This window comes from Rhinolophus ferrumequinum, chromosome 9, assembly GCF_004115265.2.
Source record: "Rhinolophus ferrumequinum isolate MPI-CBG mRhiFer1 chromosome 9, mRhiFer1_v1.p, whole genome shotgun sequence".
In the NCBI taxonomy this organism is placed as follows: Eukaryota; Metazoa; Chordata; class Mammalia; order Chiroptera; family Rhinolophidae; genus Rhinolophus; species Rhinolophus ferrumequinum.
The window spans coordinates 32,178,715-32,204,992 of NC_046292.1; the positions used below are offsets into that span (position 1 = coordinate 32,178,715).

A 26,278-nucleotide genomic window follows, 5' to 3' on the forward strand; every position below is an offset into this window, starting at 1 on the left:
TACTTTCTCCTCTACCTCTCCTTCCGAGTCTGCATTCTCATTCTTCGGGTATGTGAGACCATGATCTCTGGGCACCAGACACCAGAATCCTATATCATTTGGGGGCTCGTACAGGATATAAGGAGAGGTAAACACACTTCATGTTTCTGCTGCTGCTTGCGGGGCTTCAGGCTTCCATTTTAAGATTCTCTCTCTCTCTCTCAAAAAATCAGGCCTCCGTCAGCCATTTAAAAGGACTAGCGTAGCTGCCGACCTACAAGACTCAGAGGACCGGTCTTCCGGGACCAGAGGCGGCTGATCCCTGGATCTGCATCAGGAATGTTGGCTGCCCGCCGCCTGGCTATTTTCCTAATGAAGGGAGACACCGTTGGCGTGCGACTAGCAGCATAGATCCCGAATGACAATTGAAGGGGCGCGGCCATGGCGACACTCACGTGGGTCCCAAAGGTCTCCCAGGTCCCGCGCTAGTCCGACAGCCCCAAGTGGGTGCCTTAGATCAACCCTTCCACCACTGTCGCTCTTTCCAGTCTTTCCTGTCCTCAACACCTGTGAGATACTGGTCCGGGGTCTTTCCTGTTTAACCTCCTCACCCGCCTGACATCTTCTCCCCTGCAACACCTGAGGTAAGACAATAGAACTAATGGAACTGTTAGTTCTGTCCAGGGCTAGAATTGGGACCCCTATTCTACCCACAAAGGGTCTATTCTTAGCTCACCTTGCCAGGGCAATTATGGGCCCACATCCGGCTCTCTTTGAAGCCTTGGGCAACCGATGGTCCTGCAGTCAATGTAAGGAAGAAGCATGTTGTTTTTATGTAGAACATACTCGGTGTCAATTTTCTGGTGATTGTACCGTCTACCATATACACCTAGGACTACATCCCTAGCAGCCAGAATATCTCAGCCAGTTACTAGTCCACCTCTCCCATTGCCGGAATAATAGTAAGGCCTTCACTGACCTTACACATCTTGGCCATGTAGCATTTCTCTATAAGTCTATTATAGGATGTCTGAATTTCTTCTCCTCTAGTTATCAAAGTTTGTTCCCGCTTATAATAAAAGAGGCCCCCCTCCAAGTTCTGAGTATCATCTCAATAATCCGCTTCCTGTTAGATGAGGAAAAAGATATGGGCAACGGTCGGCAGGCCTACAAGATGCCAGAGGTCGTGGTATACACACTTCCACTACTGGGTGTTTAATCATTGGCCATCATCTCTATCGCCCAGGGCCAGGTCAAAAACAGACAACCACAAAGAAATACCCCTCCCCATGGGTACAACAAGGCAAGGTTTGGGAGTATGGGTGCACAGTCCAGGCAAGCATGACTACTCCCAGTGGCCCATGCCTCCTCAGTTGCTGGCATCTGGTCATGCAGAGCGTCGGAACACACAAGTAGCACCAAATATAGGGCTGCATCACGGCGAGGTTCAGAAACATGGGTGGCATGGCCCAGGTAAGTGTAACTACTCCTGGAGGCCCATGTCTCCTCGGTTACTGGCGTTTGGTCATGCAGAGCGTTGGAATCCACAGGTCCAGGGGACGCCTTGGAATTAGGTGACGGCAGGGAAGAGACAGCAAAGCTATGTCTTTCTTTTCTCCCTCTGCTTTTTCAGATGGGCAACAAGGCCTCAAGCACCTACACCTCTTTGGGCTGCTCCAAAATATTGGGACACTTATTCTAAAACGTTGGGACAAGTTTATCTTGGCCACCTGTTGTACTGCTATTGAAAGGGATCACATTTTAGAAGTGGCCCACTGAGAGGCAGATGAAGTATTTGCCAGAAACACACAAGGCAATGCCCCAGGACCAGATATAGTACCTTCTGCTGATCCTAACTGGAACTATAACACTGCAGAAAGGATGGCCAGACGTGACAGGTTTCTAAAAGCCCCCATCACGAGCATAGGAAAAAAAAACAACTAAACTAATAGTTCAGAAAAAAGGGAACTCTACCCATCTCCTAATCCACTTATAACCAGGAATGCCTGAAGCTGAGGTAACTGAAGGTAAAAGAGACACTTTTTAAACCAAGCGGCTAATTCTTAATCAAGCCAGACCTCCCACCCCTTGTTCCAGCTTCTTTGAAATTATAGGGGTAATTATAAAATCTCAGGACCTCTCTGTAATTGTTAATAATTCTGTTTATATATATCTGATCTCTAATATCTGTGCTTGTCTGTGTTTTATATATAATAGTGTTTTTGCCTCTCGATGGTATTGAGATAGAAAAATCATTGGCAGTCAGGGACATGGCCATAGTGGAGGGGATTAAGGCCGAAACCATAACAAAAGCCAAAGGAAATGACTTTAAAATAGCTAACAATTTCAAACTGCAGGGCCCGTCAGAATAATCAGCCCAGGTGCAGGGGACCAATCAGCTTGTAGTTAACAATTTCAAACTGCAGAGCCCACTCAAGTTAACTGCCCAAGTACAGGAGACCCATCAGCTCTGACTCAGGGACATTATAATTCCTAGCATAGCCCTGTTGGGGGGGTGGGGGGCCTTCCACTTTCGGATCCCCCCTCTCTCCGGAGAGCTTTTCTCTTGCGCTTTACAATAAAACGGTACTGCTTAAACCTTGCCTCTCCGATCTGCGTTTCCCATTCTTCGGCGACTGGGAGATCACGATCCCAGGAACACACCGGATACCTATATCATTGTCATACCTCTACTCAAAAACCTCCGAAGACTCCACAATTCATCCTGAGTAAAAGCTGAAGTTCTTACAATGGTCTGTAAGACTCGATGTGATCTGGCTTGTGTTTCCTCTATGACCTCCATCGACTACTATTTTTCTTACTTTCACTGCTGCAGCCACATCACACTCCTTGGAGTTCCTTGATCACACCAGGCACATTTCTGCCTCCATGTCTTTGTAGTTGCTGTTCCCACTGCCTAGAATACTCTTTCCCTAGATATTCACCCAGCTAGTTCCCTTATCTCCTTAATTTTTGCCTTTTCTGTAAGATCCTCCCTGTCCACATATTTGAAATTGCAAACCCCACAGCACTTAACACTATATATATCATTTGTTTTCTTATTTCGTCTAACTCCTCTGTCCACCCCCTGCTGATTACAATGTAAATTCCAAGAGGGCAGAGATTATTATTTGTTCATTATCATATTCCCAGTACCTGAAACAGTGTTAGACACATAGTAGGAGCCCAGTAAATATTTTTTGAATTAATAAATGAGCCAGAAGCAAGTTAGCAAGTTAGGGAAAAACTGCTTTAAGAATAAAGTAAACTAAAGGAACTCCTGCATTATTCGTGGGTTAGATTGCCAACTTCAAATGTCATAAGGAAAACATGTATAATTTATTTAGAGATTTTTTTTTACTAGTAAATGACCAAACCAAAAAAATTAAATAAAAGCTACTTTTTCAAAAGTAAAGACGATGCCAACATGTATTTATAGGAATACTTTTAGCTTTTTTACAAGTATAAATTAAATAAGCAAACTTCTAATTGTGAAAGGACTTGAGATGTGACATTTCACACTATGTTTTACTTCTGGCTCTTTCCACTGGGACTAATTCAGCTTTCTTTGAGCTAGGTCTACAGTAAACAATCATCTATAACCACAACCTAAACATATATAGTTGACCACGGAACAATGTGGGGGGAGGGGATGGTTAGGGAAATCAACCCCCATGCAATTGAAAATCCATATATAACTTTTGACTCTCCCAAAACTTAACTACTAATAACCTACTGCTGATTGGAAGCCTTACAAATAACATAAACAGTTGATTAACATATATTTTGTATGTTATATGTATTATATACTGTATTCTCACAATAAAGTAAGCTAGAGAAAAGAATATGTTATTAAGAAAATCATAAGGAAGAGAAAATACATTTACAGTAGTTATTTAAAATACTTTACAGTGTTTATTGGATGTATATTGAATACACATCCATCTATCTCACAGTTCAAACCCATGTTATTGAAGGGTAAACTCTACTATGGGCCCAGCCACACAGGGCATTATTATATGCCCCATTCAGGAGGCTGAGCTCTAGTAGAGAACCTGGGATTTGACATAACCTAAGAATGTGAAAGGGAGAAGTAAAGGCATTCCAGGTCCTGAAAGGCACATCTAAGGCCAGCATGTGTAGAAGATAGCAAGAAGACCTACCTAATTAAAGGGAGGGATTCATATTCTGAAATCAGGTTAGAGAGAGCCTAGAATGTTAAACAGAAGTTTTTAAACAGGAGCATCACATTATCAAAGTATGCCTAATGAAGAATATTTAAGTAGTAGCATATCAAATTGAAACAAAGAAAGACTAGAGACAGGAAAAAGAGCCACAAAGTATTTGTAGGAATCCAGCCATGGAATAAGATTGTGGCAGGAATAGAAAGAAAGAAGAATCAGAAAGACAGTAGAATATATTAGGATAGGATTGGGAACTAATTAAATTCAAGAGATGAGAAAAAGTTAAAACTAACTCCAATTTTTTTATTCTTTTATTTTTTTTATTTGGCTGAACAAGGATTCTAACAATAGAAAATGGTAAGATTTAAAATGGTGACCTAACCGAGCTAAGTTTTATTTGAAATAGTGGAAAACAGGAGATGATAGGGAAAAAAAGAACTATAATGAATAATAACCATTAATATATATGGAGATCTGAGAGTTAGCAGCACGAAGCAACAGCTGGATATTAAAAAAAAAATAGTTTCTAAGAAAGGGCACAGTACGAAATTTCTCAATATCCTTGTCATTAAACACTGAGTTCATGAAAGACACTATAGTGGAATAAAAATGGTCTTTGAGATGTAGCATCGAATAATTCACCTTTCCTTGAACCAAAGCTGACCAATAGGGGTGGCCGGATGGCTCAGTTGGTTAGAGAGTGAGCTCTTAACAACAAGGTTGCCGGTTCAAGTCCCACATGGGCCAGTAAACTGCGCCCTCTACAACTAGATTGAAAACAACGACTTGACTTGGAGCTGAGCTGTGTCCCCCACAACTACATTGAAAAACAATGACTTGACATCCCGGAAAAACACACTGTTCCTCCAAATTGAAAAAAAAAAACAAAACTGACCAGTAAAATGCAGCTTAAGTCACTTTTTGGAATTTCCAACGCTAGATCATAGGAAGTCTTGAGGTTCCCATTTGGGTGGCTTGTTCCTCTCACCAGTCACCATGTAAAAAGTCTGACACTATCCTGAGATCACCAAGCTGTGGGAAACTCAAGCCATATGGAGATGACCTAAACAATGAGACACCATGTAGTGAAAGAGAGGGAGCCAGGAGTAGTACCACGGCACCAGGCATATGAATGAAGAAGCCATATTGGAAGTGGGTCCTTCAGCTCAGCTGCCCCAGCTGACATGTGTGGATCAGAGACTCAGCAAAACCTTTCCGACTACCTGACCTACAAAATTGCAAGCAAAATGAAATGATTTTTTTAAGCTACTAAGTTTTAAGGTAGTTTGTTATGCAGCAGTAGATTGGGGAACAGGCTTTTGTTTATCCTGATAAGCCCAGAGCCTAGCAGAGTGCCTAGATTACAGCAGATTCACTTAAAGTGGTATGTATAAAGTGAATCTCTTTCTTCCCTCATAGACGTTAATTCATATCTTTGTCATTTTCCCTACTCTCATCATTCCTTTAGGAAGTCTTGAGTCACAGAGGCAATCATTGTTGGTACCTTTGGTGAGTCCTCTTAATTACCATTTGGTAGTAGTAGCCTCCCCCCTAAACAACCCCACGCTTGAAAGATTGGTATGGCTAAGCTGCCAAAGTTAACCCAAGGCAGGCACCAGATAATTTCACATGTGGCTCAAGGTAAATAAGGCCAGGAGAATACTCTGTACTGAGCCACACAAAAACAAAACAAGAAGTAGGCACAATTAATGGCAATATCACAGCACACCAAGAAACTGGAATCGGGGTCTGGCTGCTCATTTTTATAAATAATACATGAGTTTGGTTACTGAACCCACAGAGTTTCCTTTCATTGTAAGCTCTCTGATTATATAAGGCTTCTTATAAGTCTGAGAGAAAACAACTCAGAAACAACACGTTTCAACCCACATAAACAAGGTATTTCCAAAGTAACTATTTTTTAATAAAGAAAGAAGGTGTATAGTAGGGGTGGAAATGGTGAGTGAGAAGAGGATGAGGGCTCTGTGAATAAAAAATTCTCTTCAGCTGTCTGCTGGACTGATCCATTCCCTCATCAGCTAAAAGCATTTCCTTAAGTACCCAGTATCTGCCTGACTGAGTTTAAAGAGACTGCATCACCTGACTAGGCCAAGCAATTGCTGTGTTCATAGCAAAGTGGTTCTCATTGCCATTGTGGAAAAGAAACAAGTCTCTCCATGGCAGAAAAGGCAAGACAGACCCCCAAATATCCTACCTGCCAAGCAATTCTTTTGCTGACTCCTTTGACCGGAGACAATTATCACCTGAGACCCCTGCCCCACAACCGTATGCCCTCCTCCTTCCCCAATTCCCAATCTTCTAGGCACTGAGAGGTTCTACACAAAGAGCTTCTCTAAACTGTTTGATTACAAAGATGTTTCCCTCTTTGTGCCTTTCTGAACAAGCTCAAAAAGAATAGTGTAATGAGATGATGCATGATCGACCATCTCACTCTCTCTCCTCTCTTTCTTTGACCACCCCCTCCATCTTGTATATGGAAGAGAAAACATACAGCATGTAAGTTGGCGGCAGCTCCTTTTCAATTACAAATGACAGTCAACCTTAGGATAAAGTTGACAATGTAAAGACAGAGAAAAGAAATGGAAAGAAATGGGGTCTCTGGACCCCATCAAACCAACCCTTCACCTAATATACTGCTGGAATTCCAGTTATATGAGTCTTGCTGTTTAACACCATTTAAATATGTTCTGTTACTTGCCCCCACACATTTTAATATACACCATAACCAGGAAATACCTTTTGCCAAATAACCCGAAATATATGTAAAGTTAGTCAGACTCAAATTCTACACATACAACACATGCTACACATACAGGAATCTGTGCTTAGCACTGTGTGGAATACATAAGCGAATTAAGGACAGCATGTTGTAATGGGAAGAGAATAGGCTTTGAAGTCAGATGAAACTGGATCCAAATCCTACTTTGGAGAAGTCAATTAACTTCTCTAAGCCTTAGTTTTCTCACCTATAAAATAAGAAACGGGATTACAGAACTGTGAGAATTATGCTAATATATAACACACCAAGCAGAGCACTTGTAGTGGATGATTAATAACTGGGAATTATAATTTTAAAAATGAAAGTCTTTCCCCTCAAGTAGGGTAGAAAAAGCAAATAATTATGATCTGCTAGTTGGGAGTATTTATAGGGTATGGAAGAGTGCAACAATGGTTGCAGTTCTTCACACCTTACTGAATGAATGCATGCCCTTTGACACTTAACTTTGCAGTATGCTCCCAATATGGACTCAGGCATGTGACTTGCTTCGTTCAATGGGCTGTTGACCAAGCAAATTTGAACATAAGCAGAATCATGAAAAGCACTTGTGCAAATGGGCTGGCATACTCTTGCTATTCTGGTATCATCTTAAAAAGGACATGTCCAGGCTAGCCCACTGGTCCCACAAGGAACGATGAGAAAGAGCTGGAGCAAAGCTGCTCCAAGAAAGCTCAGCCTAGAGCAGACCAGCAGTTCACCTACAGGTGCATCCGTGAGTCCACGTGAGACCAGCAGCCTGCCCAACTGGGCGCAGCTCAGCTCAGCTAAACCCTGACAACTTGTAAGAAATAAATGTTTATTGCTGTAGTCTTTTGAGGTTTTTGTGGTTGGATATCATATAGCAATAACTAACTGACATATGGGTTATACTTTCTGTATTTAAAAACAGAAGATTTCCACTTCCTTGATATTCGTGACTAAATGAAAGACAAGGTTAATTCTTCTGAATCAAAGACCATACTTGAAGAGCATTCCTACTCAATACAATATGGATTCTTAATTCAACTAATTAAACCTAAAAAACGGTTCTGATCTTTTATCAAACTGTGTAACAAACACTTATTTGCTTAAAAACTTAGAAGTCTATTCTTACTTCACGCAGTTTAAGAAAACACACACACACACACACACACACACACACCCCTAAGTGTTTGACTTTTCCAAGTTCAATTAATGTCTACAATTCCAATCAAGACTCGTGGAAATGGTTCAAGCCCAGAAAAGTCCAGATCACCCTGTACATGAAAAATATTCCTCCTAATAATATCAATACTTTATAGACATTAACAAAAGTTGTGCTTGCCTACTGTAATTACTGATAAACAAGGAACTTTTTAGAGAAATAAGGAATGGTGCTCACATTTCTGCAGAGGGCAGGCATCCCACCCGTCAAGAAATATCTACTAAATATCATCCAAGTTCCAAGTGTTGTAGTAGATGTTGTTAGTAATTTATTTTTGTGATTCTTCTTGAAACAAATAGCTGTGCTGCACAGCCAAAAATGAAAGGCAATTACAACAAGTGTTGTGAGGATTTGGAGAAAAGGCAACCCTCGTGCATTGTTGGTAGGACTGTGAATTGGTGCAGCTACTGTGGAAAACAGAATGGAGGTAACTCAAAAAATTAAAAATAGAACTACCTTACGACCCAGCAACTCTACTCCTGGGTATTTAACCAAAGAAATCCAAAACACTAATTCAAAAAAATACGAGGTCTGACAATTAAGTTAGCAAACTCATCCTAGAAAAAGTGCTACATACCTCATTGCTGAATATCACTATGGTCACCTTCGAAGTCCTCCCCTTGGGAAGCTATGCACTGACCCAGCGCCTAGTCCACCCTTCAAAGCAATTTGGAAATCTTTTTCTGGAATTGCCATCAGAGCTGTCGTTGTATTACCCTTGATGTCCTGAATGTCATCAAAATGTCTTCCTTTTAATATTTTCTTTATCTTCAGGTAAAGAAAGAAGTCATTGGGGGCTAGATCAAGTGAGTAGGGAGGGTGTTCCAATACAGTCATTTGTTTACTGGTTAAAAACTCTCTCACAGACAATGTTGTGTGAGCTGATGCATTGTCATGATGCAAGAGCCATGAATCGTTGGCAAAAAGTTCAGACATTTTCCCGCAGCCTTTTCAGCATTTCCATATAGTAACTGTTTTCCATATAGTAAATCTTGGTTAACTGTTTGCCCAGTTGGTACAAATTCATAATGAATAATCCCTTGATAGCAAAAAAGATTAGGAACTGTGTTGCAACAAGTTTGCTAACTTAATTGTTAGACCTCATATATGCACCCCTATATTTACTGCAACACTATTCATAATAGCCAAGATGTGGAAACAAGCAAAATGCCCATCAATAGACAACTGGATAAAGAAATTGTGGTACATTTATACAATGGAGTATTACTCTGCCATAAAAAAGAATGCAATCTTGCCATTTGCAACAACATGGATGGTTTAGAGGATATTATGCTAAGTGAAATCAGTCAGACAGAGAAAGACAAATACCATATGATCTCAGCTAAATGTTGAATCTAATGAACAGAATAAATGAACAAACAGAACAGACTCAGAGATACAGAGAACAAACTGATGGTTGCTAGATGAGAGGGGTGTTGGGGGGTATGGGTGAGAAAGATGAGAATGGGTGAGGAAGTAAAAACTGGTAGTCATAAAACAGTCATGGATATGTGAAATATATTAACAGTATGGGGGATATAGTCAATAATGTAAAAACTACGTATGGTGAAAGATGGCTACTAGACTTAAGGGGAGATCACTTCATAAATTATATAAATGCCTAACCACTGCCTAACCACTGAAACTAATATAAAATAATATTGAATGTCAACAATTATATAGGAACACATACATATACATATATGGACTGTGATCAAAATATACAGTGAATGTTTAAATTAAAAAAAAATTATTACAGTAAAAGACACATTGCTATGAATCCCCCTCAAAATACTGCCCCCTCACTTCGAACACAATTATCCCATCGTTCTTGCCACTTTCTGAAGCAGTTCTGAAAGTCCTCTTTTGTGAGTATCTTTAGTTATGCTGTCGTGGCTGCCTCAATGTCCTGAATTGATTCAGAACGTTTACCTTACATGGTCATTTTGACTTTGGGGAAGAGCCGGAAGTTGCACTGTGCCAGATCTGGTGAATAAGGTAGATGAGGATATACCATCATGTTTTTAATTGACAGACATTACCATACCAGAAGGGATGTGTGACACAGAGCCTTTCCATTGTGATCACAAACTATGGTGAATGCTGCTGCCGAGTGCCGTCCAACAGAAAGGCAGGGATCTTCAATATGGGAAGCTGCACGTTGAACCTTAGTAACAGTGTGTGACAAGTTTCAACTTGTTTGGTGCCATCACTCAGGTGTGAGCTAAAGTTGAGAGGTGTGTTTTCAAGTATGTTGTAAATCATCCTCTAACATGACAATGCTCCATGTCACACATTGCTTCTGATACAGCAATTTCTGTCAAATACAAACATTACGGTGTGTTCTCATCCACCTTATTCACCAGATCTGGCACCATGCAACTCTGGCTCTTCCCCAAAGTCAAAATGATTCAGGACATCAAGGCATCCACGATAGCACAACTAAAGACACGAAAGAGGACTTCCAGTACTGCTTCAGAAAGTGGCAAGAACGATGGGATAAGTGTGTTTGAAGTGAGGGGGAGTATTTTGACGGAGATTAATGACAATGTGTCTTTTACTGTAATATTTTTTTATTTAAACATTCACTATATTGTTTGATCACACCATATATATATATAATACAGTCACAGGATATAAAGTACAGCATAGGGAGTATAGTCAATGGTATTAGAATACCTATGTACGGTGTGAGATGGGTAGTAGACTTGTTGGGGTAATCAATTTGTGAGGTGTATAAATGTCTAATCATCACCGCATTTTGTACACCTGAAACTAATAAAAAAATACAAAAGTGAAAAACAACTGTAAGGCAATTAAACGTAGGAGTACCCAGAGATCTATGTCATGATGGCCTTTGCCATCTGAAAACAACCAAGACCACTTGGATATTTGGACTTCACATCAGCCTAGTAACATAACAAAAATTATTAATGTCGTAGGCTATGTCAATACCTCATTAATAATACTGGAAATACATACTCCTTCACAAAACATGCACTGTATATTGTATATGACTATACACAAGCTATAAAGCAACAGAAAATATTATTTAAGTGTAACATGGCCAAGAGTATGTTGTATTAAGATCATTCATTTCTGCCATTTCCATTATACTCCACTTCTAAATTTTGTGACGTGACCCCAAATATTAAAGTATCTTCTTCTTTGTCAGAAAAACCAATACACAAGCCCTTCCAATGAACTCACATTTCAGAGAATAATGATATAAGCTGGGAGTACAACAAATATGTTTTACAATTAGTACTGTCAGAGCTTTAGCAGGTAGAAGGCTTGAGAGAAGGAGACAATTGTCTTTGAAGAATTTATAGACTCACTTCTGAGAAAAGAAATACACAGAAAATGTTTCTGTGATCTGGGATGCTGGTTTATGGGTGTGTACATTTGCAAAAATTTAGTGAGCTGTATACTTGTCATATATGTGCTTTTTCTGTTATGCTTTACTTGAATAAAAAATTTTCAAAACATTTAATGACACTAACAACAGTATAGAACTAAGTACCAAATGAAAAAATGTTGACAATTCAAAGAGTTCAGGAGGGACTAGTCACTGTTAATAATAAAAGCTATAATAGTTAAAATGTATTTAACAATTACTGTATGCCAGGCACTGTGCTAAATAAGCATTTTACATTCATCTTCAAAATATCCCTCTGAGGTGGTCATCTTATCAGCAATATTTGCCACAATTAATTACTCCCTTCTCCTTGAAACTCCTTCTTTCTTTTTATTCCAGGTCAATATGCTTTTCTTCCTATCTCACTAGCTACTCCTTCTATATCTGCCCTTCTCCCCAGACTTTTAAAATTGAAATACTCTAGGGCTTAGCTACTAGTCCTCTTCTCTATCTAGACTCCCTGGGGCAGGGAGTGTAATGACTATTATCATTATTCCCATTTTACAGATGAAAATATTGAGGCACAGAGGGATTCAAATCCAGGCAATCAAGACTTCAGAGTCCATGCTGTTAACCACTTCACTATTTCACCTTCTTTGGCCTTCCATATAAGAGGCAGGACATAGCTATACACATTCCACATTTTGGTGCTCTCCATAACTGAGAAAACAGATATACTCAAAGAGTGAGGCACATGAGATGCTCCTTCATAAGATATTAAGGCCTAATAACAGACACCAAGCCAGTAGGAAACCAATACTCTTGCAAATTCTGTTAAACAATTTTACTTCCTAAGTTTCTTCACTTTGTATTTTGGCACGCACTTCTTAAGGAGGAATGTGAAAACATTCTAGAACACAGATTCTAAAATCTAGATGCTCATGAGACTAATCTAGGGAGATTTAAAGAATACACTTGGGCCCTATGCAGACCTACGAAATCTAAAAGATTCCAGGAATCTGTGTTTCTGAGAAGCACCCAAGCAAATTCTGAAACTGGTAACTCAGTACCTGAATTTGGGAAGTCTTTGTTCTAGAGAGGATTCTCTGTTCCTCAGAGCCTCAGAAATGACTATCTCATATTTATCTGCCTAGAAGAGGCAGAAAATGAAATGAGAATGGAGAAGTAAACTGATTCCAAGGGGTAATGAGACCAATCAGGAAACTAGAGCAGTGACAGTGGAATTCTAGATCAGGACACCAATCATTTCTTGGTAATCATTGTTTTCATGATAGAATCTGCAGCCAAGTGATGCCATTCCATAGCTTAGGAGGGGGTCATCCAGGCATCGAGAACCAATTTAATAATTGAGCACTCGTATTCTCGGAATATTCAACAAGTATAATGAGAGAATCCAAGAGCATTAAGAGATATGGTCATTGTTTCCAGGCAACAGAAGAAAACATTGTTAACATTGCCATTTTTGCATAAACATAAATGCACACAAATTTTCCTTATATGTGCATGTAACAATCACTATGGAACCATAAATGCTGAAACTAAGGCAACAAAGTCACTTCAACACGCTATTGAAGTCTTACCTCTGTAAGTGCATGCAATTGTCCTTGATGTACACACACACCCATGAACCTACAAAACAAAACAGGTTGGTTTTTTTTTTAAATAAATGAAAAGAACATGAACATAACTGCCTACAGAGAAACTAGTTTAATTATCATATTTAGAAACAATCCAATACCTGTGAAGTCTCCTGGGTTCCTGTACAACCCTATAGCTCTCAATCTTTGACACTAGGCCGGTAAGTTTCTAAGTTTACCATGAAATATGTAGTTGTGGTGGCAAGACTTAGTGGTAAAAAGTAATGGTGGAAGAGGGAGAGGAGTAAGCCTTAAAACTAGCATAGTATAATGAAAAAAGCACCAAACTGGAAGTAAAACAACTTCATGCTCATTTCAGCTCTGTCACTATCTGACTACATGCTCACCCCCGACCCTGCCAAAAAAAGTCACCAACCTTAACACTATTTGGGGCTAGGTTTCCTCATCTATAAAGTAAGCAAGTTGGACTACCCAATCTGAAGGTCTGTAATTTATAAATAACAAACAGGGGAGATGGGGGAGCCCACATTTGCTGGATGACAAAGGACAAACTCCTTAACATTAAAAAAAAACAAAACAAAAAACCTCTTCCAAATATGTAAAACACACAACAGAATTCACAGAAAAAAAAGTATAAATGACTAATAAAAATATCAATATGTGCTCGAATTCACTCATAATTAAAGAAATGTACATTAAAACAAGAAGATAATTGCTTTTTAAATCTATCAAGAGAAAAAAGATTAAGATTGATAATGCTCAGTGTTGTCCAGAAGGTAGAAAACAAGAATGAGAAACACTGTTGAATTCTTGGCACAACTTTTTCAAAGGGTAATTGATCATATTTAGCAAAAATTTTAATTGCTCTTATTTCACTTCTACAAATTTATCTTACAAATATACTCAATTTGGGTGAGCGAAAATACATGTAAAAGGACATCTACTTCACCAGTATATATGAATTTAAATACCCACCAATAAAAGACTGGTTAAATATTTATAATATATTCCTAGACTGGAATACTATATAGCCATTAGAAAGAATGAAGTAGATCTTTATGCACTGATATGGGAAGGAAGATATCCAAAATATACTGTTAAATGAAAATATTTAGCTACAAATACCATTTGTGTGAAAAATGTTTGTATATTAATAAAAAAAGTCCAGAAACATTAATAATAAGTGGTACTGAGGGGGTAAAGTGGTACTATATACATTTTTTAGTGTATACACTTACGTTATTTTTCAGTTTTTTTAAACCAACAGGTTATATTTATATATAAATATAACTGGGTTATATTTCACAGATCAATGATTTCAAAAATCACAGATCAATGATTATGACTGATGATCATAAAGTGGGTGGAGACAAATGTCATAAAGTCAGTGACAATTGGGGTTTGCATTGCCAGGAAGGAAGTCTCACTAGTAATACCCACAATTAAGTTCTAGTTTAGAAGAACTAAGAAAAGGGAAGAGACTGACTACAAGTGAGCGGTGTAGCACAGCAGTGACTACGCTGGAAAGGGCTGTGAAGTTCCATGAAGGCAGAGGTCAGGTCATACTCTTTCCTGTGACCGCAGCACCTAAACAGTGCCTAGCAAATAGTATGCACATGCATTGATGAGTGAAAAGAAACTGAGTGAGGGAGAATGCCTGGTAGGCTGTGATATTAAAGCAGTTTTAAAGACATGCTGCTTCCACCAAAATTACTAATGTGGAAATTTCAGAGTTTCTCCAACAGGTAGTTTCTGGATCACTGTTTTTCTTCTAAGTGCATCCAGAGATTTGGGAACCTGAGAAAGGGAGGCAAGATCTAGGCAGTACTGAAAACAGGATGCAGGCTCCAATGACTAGTTGAAACTTACCTCTGGATTGGGAAGAAATGGAAAGCAAAACAGAGTTGGTTAAAAGGGCTCTGAAGTTGGCAGGTTTGGGTTCAAATCCTACCTCCACCTTTTATTTGGCAAGCATTAGTTTCCCTCTCTGTAAAATAGGACAATAACCTCCATCACTCTTTTGTAACTTTCCTTACTGCAGAAGACTCAGAGTTTTATTTAGCTCTGCATTTCTAGTACTTAGTATAGCATCTGGCACGTAGTAAGCAAGCTCAAGTAATGACTGCTCATTTGCATAAGTGAAGTGGTCCAGGGTCTGCAGTCAAAACTGCTTGGATTTGAATCCTGCCTCTGCTACTTACTGATGACCTCTCTGTATTTCAATTTCTTCACTCACAAAATGGGACATTAATATTCTAACCTAGATGGTTACTGTGAAGATGAAATGAGATAACTTGGGCTCCTGGAATATAAGCACTAGAAAATGTTAGCCCTTCTTCTTCGTTTAACATTTCTGACTCCTTCTCCAGACTAGAATATAAGAAAAGTTTTTAAGAGTACAGATCTCATCTCATTTGTTTCTATATACAGTGCCTGAAACACAATGCTTTGCACATAAGATGCTAAACAAGCATTTCTTGAATGAAAAAACAATCATCATCAAATTAGCTTCACACTGTAAACTCATTTTATAAGAAAGAACACTCCCAGCCAAGAGGTATTTATTTTATTTAGTCAAATATTTATATAGAAGCTAGGCTTCTACTAGCAAAATGACGGCTACATTCTAAAGTCATGGGTCTCCTAGAAGCTGGAGAGACCTGGTTTGGGGGTGATACACCCTTGCTTCCCTTGCCCCCAGGAACACCATCACTGTGACCATGACATCCACGGAGGTGTCACAGACAGCACATTCAGACAGCCGCTCACTTCGTGTGAGTTTTCTGTCTGCCTTCTTCCCCACCCCCTACTCACATCACCACATCACAGTGGTGTCGCACAACTCTACTTCTATGTGAAGCTTCTCTGCGTGACCTCCTTAACCTCATTTCCTTTCCACCACCATCACGTCCACAACAGTGTCACAGAGCTGGCAAGCTGAGACGGCATTAGCTTATATTGGAAGATGAGCTTGAGCGGAGTTAATCATTCCAGTTGCTATAAACAGAATATACTTTAAAAGGGAAATATTACTCATCCTTCACAGGGAAGTGATATATGTCTAGGAAAGCATTTAATATTAACAGTACATTTTCACTAAAATTTTTATTGCTAATTATATCAAAATCTAAGTTGTGGATAAAACCTCAAATCTTTTTTGGTATGAGACAGGACCTAAAAAAGTTACATTTTGAATGATTCTTATTCCCCACTACCACCACCCAAAAATCATGCCAGCTAGAATTACTTAGCTCAAGAAGGGAGTACTTTCTTAATGCATATGCATGAGAGGAAGTGATTACTCAACTTGTTATTTTTAGTTTCATATTACATATACGTACATGTTGAGAAGTAGGGAGACTTGTTTTTTCGTTTTTGTTTTTTTTTTAGATCAGTGCTTCCTAAATTTTAATGTAGAAACAAATCATGTAAATCATGTAAATTGCAGACTCTAATTCTATGGGGGCACTGAGAGTCTAAATTTCTAATAAGCTCCCAGGTGATGTTGTTTGGTCCATGGACCATACATTGAGTAGCAAGGCTCAATCTACACAAAAGACAGCTAATCTCTAAAGTTAGTAAAACTACAACAGGAAACTCCCACCTACCTCTGATACCGCTAGTAAATTAGACTTTGACCAGAGACTTATATTGCCTCTCAGTCTTTCCTGTAGCATGACTTAACCATTCCCCATAAAGTATCATTACCATGCTTTCCCACACCTTGGCCTTTTTTCAGGCTATTCCCACTGGCTAGAATGCACTTCCCCCCTCATTTCCACAGTCAACCCATCCTCAAAGCCCAGTTCAAATACTTCCTTTCCCACAAAACAAGTGTGGCTCCCCTCTGAACTGACATGCTCCAGAACTACCAAGGCACTCCATCTACACCTCTCCTATAGCATCATCATTTCCTACCTTTATGTCTTATAACATGCCTTATATTAATATCTCCTCTACTAGACCATAAACGCCTTAACAGCATTCTCTTGCCTGGCATATAACAGTATATAAACACTTGCTGAGTAAATTTAAAACACAACTCTGACCACTCAAAAATTACTGAGTACCTACCATACTCATATGCCAGACATTGGCAATGATTATAATGCTTATGACTAACTCTTAACTCTTAAAGAGTAGCTTACTATGCAAGCATTATTCTAAGCACTTTACATTATATTCATTTAATCCTCACAACCCAGTGAAGTAGTAGTTTCATTACCTCAATCATATTGATAAAGAAACTGAGACTCAGAGAAATTAAGTAACTTGCCCAAAGTCATACAGCTACGGTAATAAGTGACAGAGCGAGCAGTCAAACTGGAACAGTGGGTTCCATTATAATTACAGTGTTATATTACCTCTTCATATAGTTATAAAAAATATATAAAAATGAATAAGACACAATCCCTTCCCTTAAGAAGCTACTGGCTACTCAGAAAGCTTTTGTGGCAGCTCACAGCTCCTGATCAAAGTTCAAATTCCTTAGTATGTTATTCAAGAGTCTGAATGATCTGACTCAAACCTCCCTTACTTTATCTCCTATTACATCCACCTGCATTCTCCATGTTTTAGTTATACAACCCGCCACTCCTAAATATGGAGTGGGATTCTCCCACTTCCATATGTTGCTAGAATGAGTCCATCTGGAATCCATATTTCAAAGCTCTACCAAACCTTAAAAACTCAGTTCAAGAATATCTCCAAATAACAACATCAATAGCACCAAACATTTATATACCTTTTAGTATGCCAGGCACTGCCACATGTTGTCATTTAATTCTTAAAGTAGCCTTTTGAGGATGGTTATAATAATCCCTATCTTAGAGACATAATTTCAAATATTTCCCTAATCTTTCTAATCAAAATTAATCTTTCTCTTGCCTTTACACTCTTATCACTCCTTATAAACCTCTGTTGTAACACTTATCAGGCCTGCCCTTCTACATAAAGTTTTATCTATGCCTGTTTCTTCCACTAAATTAAAGGGTTCTTGAGGGCAGGGATGTTATGTGTGGAAGGGAACGGCTACTTGTTCACTAAATTGCTTTCCTTTTCCTCCTGAAGTAGACTACATGTCCATAACAATTGATTAAGACTATAAGAGTGCTGGCCAGTGGCGGAGTTCTAGGGGCAGAAGTGATGATGTCATTTTAGGCCTGTCCCATAAAAACCTCAACACTATCTTCCACACTTTATTTCTTCATTTGCCTGCAGATGAAGAAGTGGAGGAAACTAGTGCCCTGTCCTCAGTAAGAATTGCTCCCCTTCCACCTCCACCCAACATGCATTGGACTGGAATATGAATGAGAAACAAGCTTTTAAGCCAACAAGAGTTTAAGTTGTTTACTGCAGTAGTTAGCCGACCTGGATTAAACACACCATGTAGTTTGTGCTTCTATAGATACTAAAACACTGCATCGTGCTCAGTAAATATTTACTGAATTCAATTAAAAGTTAAAATTCTTATTCCGGGGCAGGCCCTTTCCTAGGCCCCACTATTATCAGCCAAGTTTCCAAAATGGGAAATGAACAAGATTATCCACTGAAGTATGGGAAGGAAATGAGAATTTTTACTTATATTATCTTTATGTAAAAAAGAGAAATTGAGTTTTATTAATATTTAATACGGGTTAATAGTAGCACCTAGGGATGCGCACAAAAAGGTTTTCCTGGGCCGGCCCGGTGCCTCAGGCGGTTAGAGCTCCATGCTCCTAACTCCAAAGGCTGCCGGTTCGATTCCCACATGGCCAGTGGGCTCTCAATCACAAGGTTGCCAGGTCAATTCCTCGACTCCCACAAGGGATGGTGGGCTCCGCCCCCTGCAACTAAGATTGAACACGGCACCTTGAGCTGAGCTGCCACTGAGCTCCCGGATGGCTCAGTTAGTTGGAGCGCGTCCTCTTAACTACAAGGTTGCCGGTTCGACTCCCGCAAGGGATGGTGGGCTGCACCCCCTGCAACTAAGACTGAAAGGACAACAACTTGAAGCTGTACAGCACCCTCTACAACTAATATTGAAAGAACAACTTGACTTGGAAAAAAGTCCTGGAAGTACACACTGTTCCCCAATAAAGTCCTGTTCCCCTTCCCCAATAAAATCTTTAAAAAAAAAAAAAATGTTTTCCTAATGGAATATCATGGTAGGCAGAAGCTGTCCAAAGATGTCCAAGTCCTAATCCCTACAACCCATGAATATGTTGTTATATGGCAAGGGGAATGAATTAAAATTGCAGATGGAATTAAGGTTGCTAATCATCTGACTTTAAAATAGGGAGACGATCCTAGATTATCAAGGTGGGTCCAATGTAATCACAACGGTCCTCAAAGGTAAAAGACAAAGGCAGAAGAATCAGTGTCAGTGTGAAAAAGACTGAATCAGTCACGTCAGATGTGGAGATGGAAGATGGAAGTGTGGAGATGGAAGAGGGCTGCAAGCCAAGGAATGCAAGCAGCCACTAAAAGCTGAAATAAGTAAGGAAACAGATTCTTCCCTAGAATCTCCAGAAAGGAACACAACTCTCCCAATACCTTGATTTTAGTCCAGTAAGACCTACGTTAGACTTCTGACCTATGGAACAATAAAATAATAATTTTGTTTTAAGCCAGTAGGTGTGTGGCAATTTGTTATGGCAGCTAGAGAAAAAATGTATGGGTCACTATCCTATGTCATCATGGTCACAGATCTAGAATAGACTTTGGGCTCTGACTCTTTCTAAACAAGCATAAGAAAAACAATATTATTATGTTCCTTGGTGACATTTATATCCAGTAAAATATTTCTTGACCTCACAGTTCTGTATAAAACTCAGAGCTAAACACTAAGTTAAAATGTCATCCCTCCTCAAAAGTTTATTACCTATACAGAAGAGCGAAGGAGACGCATGACAGGAGTCTAAAACGCATCTAGCTGTCCTCATTCTGGAACAAACAAACAAAACACTGACACTACTGTTAGACTTGGACCTCTCAATACCGCATAAAAGTACCTAGTAAGAGTTCTGTGGCCATTACGTCAAAGCTGTCAAGAAAATTACTACTTATTGCTCACCTACATTATACCTGGAAACTGTGCTAGGTGTTTTATATGTACATATTACCTGAGGTGGAATTACCTCCATTTTATCATCTAGGAAAATGAGGTTCAAAGCATTTACATGATTTGACAAAGGTCGGAGAAGGTACTAGAATCTGCATCTGTTTGGCTCCAAAGCCCATGTTTTGTTCTGTGACAATGGGTATGGAAGAAAAAAGTCAAGTGTTTCAATAATAACTTCATTTTTGATTTATAAATGCCTATCTGTAAAACAATGAAAATCTAACTGGTTTGCTTTAACAAGCCTTTCTATTGCCAAAATTTGAGCAATTAGCACCACGTGTATTGAAGGAGTTTTTCTGACCTGTACTTGTCTTTCCAGAAAAATGTCTGACTCCAAAGTTATGGTAAAAAAAAAACAACTAAGAGGCCTGAAGGGGCGGCCGGATGGCTCAGTTGGTTGGAGCGCAAGCTCTTAAGAATAAGGTTACCGATTCAAATCCCACATGGGAAGGTGGGCTGTGCCCCCTGCGACTAAAGATTGAAAACTGTGGCTGGACTTGAAGCTGAGCTGCGCCCTCCACAACTAGATTGAAGGACAATGACTTGGAACTGATGGGCCCTGGAGAAACACACTGTTCCCCAATATTTCCCAATTTAAAAAAAAAAAGACAAAAATAAAGCGGCCTGAAATAAACCTACAATAGAATATTAAAATGTGGGCATGATTTTTATATTAATATGCTTTCTAAAAGGCCTACATCTGAGACCTACTTAGAATGGTTAACTTTAAAAATGTTTTTCCAGAAGTTTTGATATATTTTTATCTGATTTCCTCCCATAATTTTGAAAGGAAAGGTCCTGTAACATACTCCACCAGATTCCACTAAGCTTTAACATGTGGCACTAAAAGGAACTGCTTTGCATTTTACTCCCAAATAAAGCAAAGATATCATTACACTCTCGAACTAGAAAAAATTACCAATAAGTAAAAAGGAAAAGAAAGGGTGATATCTCAGGTCTCAAGTTCCCAAAAGAGCTATGAATCTAAACCAATGAAAAAAGCAATAACATCCTTGGGTAAGGCTTGCTGCAGTTCAAAAGTGTGTTAGAGATATTACATCATGGAAAACTGGTTGTGCTAGGTCCTGGATATAAGGACACATAAGGAAAATTCAGCTGAACAGACATTAATCACCAAAGACTCACATCAGGTGACACTAAACAGCTGGTTCAGTCTGTCTTTTTCTTTTCTACCTCTGGTTTTTACAGCCCAATTTTAAGATAGCTAAAGGCAGAAGAAACATTGCTCAGCAATCACTAGAGCACTACATATAATAACAAGAGGACCAATCAGGTTGATGTTCTAATTTTACACTTTTTTAATGAAACAATATAAAATTCTAAAAAGGTAAAATTAGATATGCTTGCTTACAAATATTAAGCTACTTTAACAAATGCAAAAACATCCCAGATTTCTGAGAGAAAAATATCCTCTATCATGAATAACAACTGAAAGTAAACTGAGACCAAGAACGAGTTCATTCTGTAAGTATTTTCTTTATTTCACAAAAAATTTTAAACCAGATTGCTTAAAACTGCCATGCAAGGAGCAAAATAGCAAGTCTCTTGACAAAGGCAGAACTATTAATACATTTATGTAGTGACTTTAAATGTTCCCAAAATGCTTTTTCTTTAAATCTAGGAAGTTTACAAGAGAACTAGTAATATCCAGAAACCCAACTATCCACACTGTCTCCCCAAGCACAGAAAAAGCTTCCTCCTCCTTCCAAAGTTATCCTTTATTCTAAGATTACTCATAAACTCACACCAAAATAGTAAAATATAAACACAAACTTCAATTTATGTCAGCATACTTTTAAAAAAAATTTTATAAGAGTTTATTTGAGCCAAAGTGATGACACATGCTGGGGAGCAAAATCTCAAATGCTCTGATGTAAGCATACTTCTGAAACAACACTCTCAAATGTTTATTTCTTTCCCCTCTCCCAAAGTGGAAGAAATGTATAGAGGAAAAAGAACAATTCAATCTAACAAACATGTATCAAGAAATTACTATGTGCTCTCCATAGATATACAGAGCACTTAAATTTTTTTTTTCTGTCACATATATTCTAAGCATAGTGCCAGGCAAAGGATTAAGTAGGGGCTATAGAAAATAAACATGATGGTCCCTTCTTCAAGGAGTTCACAGACAAATGATGATGATGATGGATAATATTTATTCCGCACTTAACAATGTGTCAGATGCTGTTCTAAGTACTTTACAGGGATTACTTCATTTAACGCTTATGAAAACATTATGTGGTAGGTACCATTATTATCTCCATTTTACATTTTTTTAAAAAACTGAAGAGAGATTAAGTGGCTTGCCCAACATCACACAATTAACAAATGGCAGAGTCAAGACTGGATCCTTAAGTTTTGTGCTATTCAGCCTCAATCTCAGCTTCAGATGATTAGATATTAGTAATAACAATAATAAAAATAATAACAGTCAACGTTTAATGCCTTGCACTGTGATAAGTTCTTTTTTTCTTTTTTTTAAGATTTTATTGGGGAAGGGGAACAGGACTTTATTGGGGAACAGTGTCTACTTCCAGGACTTTTTTCCAAGTCAAGTTGTTGTCCTTTCAATCTTAGTTGTAGAGGGTGCCCTTCAGCTTCAAGTAGTCCTTTCAGTCTTAGTTGTGGGGGGTGCAGCTCAGCTCCAAGTCTAGTTGCCGTTGCTCGTTGCAGGGGGTGCAGCCCACCATCCCTTGCGGGAGTCGAACCGGCAACCTTGTGGTTGAGAGGACACACTCCAACCAACTGAGCCATCCGGGAGCTCAGCAGCAGCTCAGCTATAGGTGCCGTGTTCCACCTAGTTGCAGGGGGCGGAGCCCACCATCCCTTGCAGGACTCGAGGAATTAAACTGGCAACCTTGTGGTTGAGAGCCCACATGGACAGTGGGCATCGAACAGGCAGCCTTCGGAGTTAGGAGCATGGAGCTCTAACCGCCTGAGCCACCAGGCCGGCCCTGTGATAAGTTCTTTATATACATTATCTCATTTAATTCTCCCATCAACCTGGTATGGAAGTACTATTATCTACTACACAGATGAGAAAAGTTACTTGCATAATTTGCGTAAGCTCACCCAACTAGTAAGACACAACCATCCTGAACGTCTCCTCTGAATTCCAGACTTGTTTATCCAACTGCCAACTTGTTATCTCCTGATCTCGGATCCTCAAAATCTGTCTCTCACACAGACTTTTCCAGTGTAGTTAACCGCAACTCAATTCTCCCAGTTGTTCAAGTCAAAAACCTAAGAGTCATCCTTGACTCCTCCTTCACTTGTGCTAATATCCCACACCCAATCCATTAGGAAATCCCCTTGCCTCTACTTGCAAAACTATCCAGGGTCCAACCATTTCTTCTCCACCTTCACTGTTACCACACAGTCCAAGCCACCATTGCCTCTCTCTAGATTACTGCAATAGCTTCCTAACTTAATTTTCATGAATTATAAACACTTACATAGCTTCAAATAGGTATATAATGAAAAATAACAGTCCCCTAGCCTGCCTATATGACCACTGAATCCTACTCCCAGAGGGAACCACTTTCAACTCTAAGCTGTTTCTTCTATTCACCATCATAGCTCTAATACACTTACACTGCTATTTCTTACCTTCTACTGACTACCAACAGGGAGGCTGAAGATTCAGCCTTCTTAAATTACTTCCCTTCCAATACTGTTATAAGATAATTTTGGGTAAAAATCAATATTCCAGAGAAACAAATCAAGACTCAGCATTTACATTATTATGACTGATTATAATTATTACTAGTGCATTATATTTTCTTTCCTTTTTTTCCCTCCCTTTCTTCCGCCCCGCGCCCCAACTCCGGTTCAAGCCGTTGTTTCTCAGTCTAGTTGTGTAGGACACAGCTCCCTGGCCTATGCCAGTATTATGAGCCTTGTACTCCCCCAGCTGGGGCAGTAGGTCGCCAGTTGCTCACAGCAGCTCTCTCTGGCTGCCGGCTGCTCACGCTGGATGCCGGCCACTCACGCTGGCCACCAGCTACTCAGGCTGGCCACTGGCCACTCATGGCAGCACACGGTAGCACACAGCAGCCCCTGGCAGCACACAGCAGCCCGCAGCTCACGCCAACCTCAGGCTGCTCACCACAGCCCAGCTCCAGGGAGAGTTATTGTTCATAATCTTAGCTGCAGAGGGTGCAGCTCATTGGCCCATATGGGAATCACATGGGGAACCCCCGACCTCGGCGTTAGGAGCACGGTGCTCCAACCACCTCAGCCATCAAGTGGGCCCCTATATTTTATTCTTTGTATAATGTTTTTGTTTGCCTAATTTTTCATTTGCTTAGTTATTATATGCCTATGATTATTTTTTCCCAATGCCCCCAACAGACTTGTAAAATTTCTACCCTGTCAAACACATCTGGAAATCTCTAAATTCTTTCTTCAGACCTTCCTCCCCAACATCTCTCCCAGAGCTCTTAATCCTTCTGCTCCAGTCTGAACTGCTTGTTCTCTAGACTGTTGCCCAGCAGTCACCCTGGACTTGCTACCATCTTTCTACCTGCTTCTTTCTAGAGCTTATGGATTTCCTTTTTATTTTGTTGTCTTGTTCAGTCCCTTGTTTTGACGGGACACATCCTCTAGTAACTTCATAAGAAAAGGCACACGAGAGGCAAAATTTTCAAAACCTCGCATGTCTGAAAATGTCTTTATTCTACCCTCATACTTGACCGGATAGCTTGGCTGGATATAGAATTCTTAGTAGGAAACAATTTTTTCTTAGAGAACACTATTCCATTGGTCTAGTTTTCAGAGCTGGTATTGAGAAGTTTTATGCCACTTTTAATCATTTGTATGGAATATGTTTTGACTTGTTTTCCTCTGTGGACGTGCTTAGGATCTTATTTTTATTACTTATATTCTAAAATTTCATAATGATATGCTTATTCACTGTGCTGGTCACTGAGTAGGCCCTTTCAATCTGGAAGTTCATGTCTGTCAGTTCTAGAAAATGATCTTGTATTAATCAAAAATAGACTTCCTGAATTGATTGTTTAATTTTCTTATCTTTTCTCTCAATTTTCCATCTTTGATTTTTCCCTATTATGATTTCCTCAACTTTATCTGCTTTACCTTCTTCTATTCAAATGGTTTTATCATGTTTTTTAATTTCTAAGAACTCTTTGAGCATCTTTGTGGTTCTCTAATTATTCCTATTTTATAGTATACTATTCTTGTTTCACAGATGCAGTATCTTCTCTTTATCTCCTAGAAGTAAATAATTATAAGGTTTTTTGGTGGTTACTTTTTAAAGTTTTCTTCTTTTACTCAGGAGTATTCACTTTCTCCAAATCCACCGATTTCCTGGCAAGTGGTGGGACTAAGGGTGGGAGAAGGATGATTCCTGCCTGTCTGACAGCCAAGTGATAGAAGAGGACTAGAAGTATCAAGAGCCTCACTACTGTGTTTCCCCAAAAATAAGACCTAGCCAGACAATCAGCTCTAATGCGCTGATTAACATAAGTCTTGGTCTTATTTTACTATAAGACCCAGTCTTATTTTACTAGAAGAGCCGGTATAATATAATATAATATAATATAATATAATATAATATAATATAATACCGGGTAGTATATTAATTTTTGCTCCAAAAGACACATTAGGGATGATTTTCCGGCTGGGTCTTATTTTCAGGGAAACATGGTATTGAGCATACAGACAATCCTTTCCTCTCCCTCTTCTCAGTATGGTATTCGTTCCCTATCTTCTGTCATGTTAGATGCTTACCTAATATGAAGCACTTCTGTTTCAATTTTTCTCCAAAAAATAAACTCATCTCTTGTCAGGATAGATTAGAGTTAACTTATTAGATTCAATGAATAGGGATGGTGACTTGCTGGCCCAGTTTCCCCCTTAAAAGACTTTCAATCGTTCTCTTGTTTTCAGCCCAAGCCTCACACCCACCTTTAGTTCCTAAGCTTTTGTAGGTTTCTGTGATGCAAACTGGCTTGCTTCTAATTGGTATCCATTTCTATAGCTAGTACTCTATAAGGCTGGAAATATAA

General features: G+C 39.2%; 1 protein-coding gene across 2 annotated transcripts in view; it reads right to left on the reverse strand.

The window, feature by feature from the left end:
* The window catches only part of TESK2 (testis associated actin remodelling kinase 2), a 117,581-nt gene that overhangs the window by 30,149 nt on the left and 61,154 nt on the right, over positions 1-26,278 (reverse strand). For both annotated transcript variants that reach the window (XM_033113366.1, XM_033113365.1), the window contains exon 4: positions 13,106-13,154. In XM_033113366.1, coding sequence (XP_032969257.1) covers positions 13,106-13,154 — 49 coding nt within the window. The remainder of the gene's footprint in view (positions 1-13,105; positions 13,155-26,278) is intronic.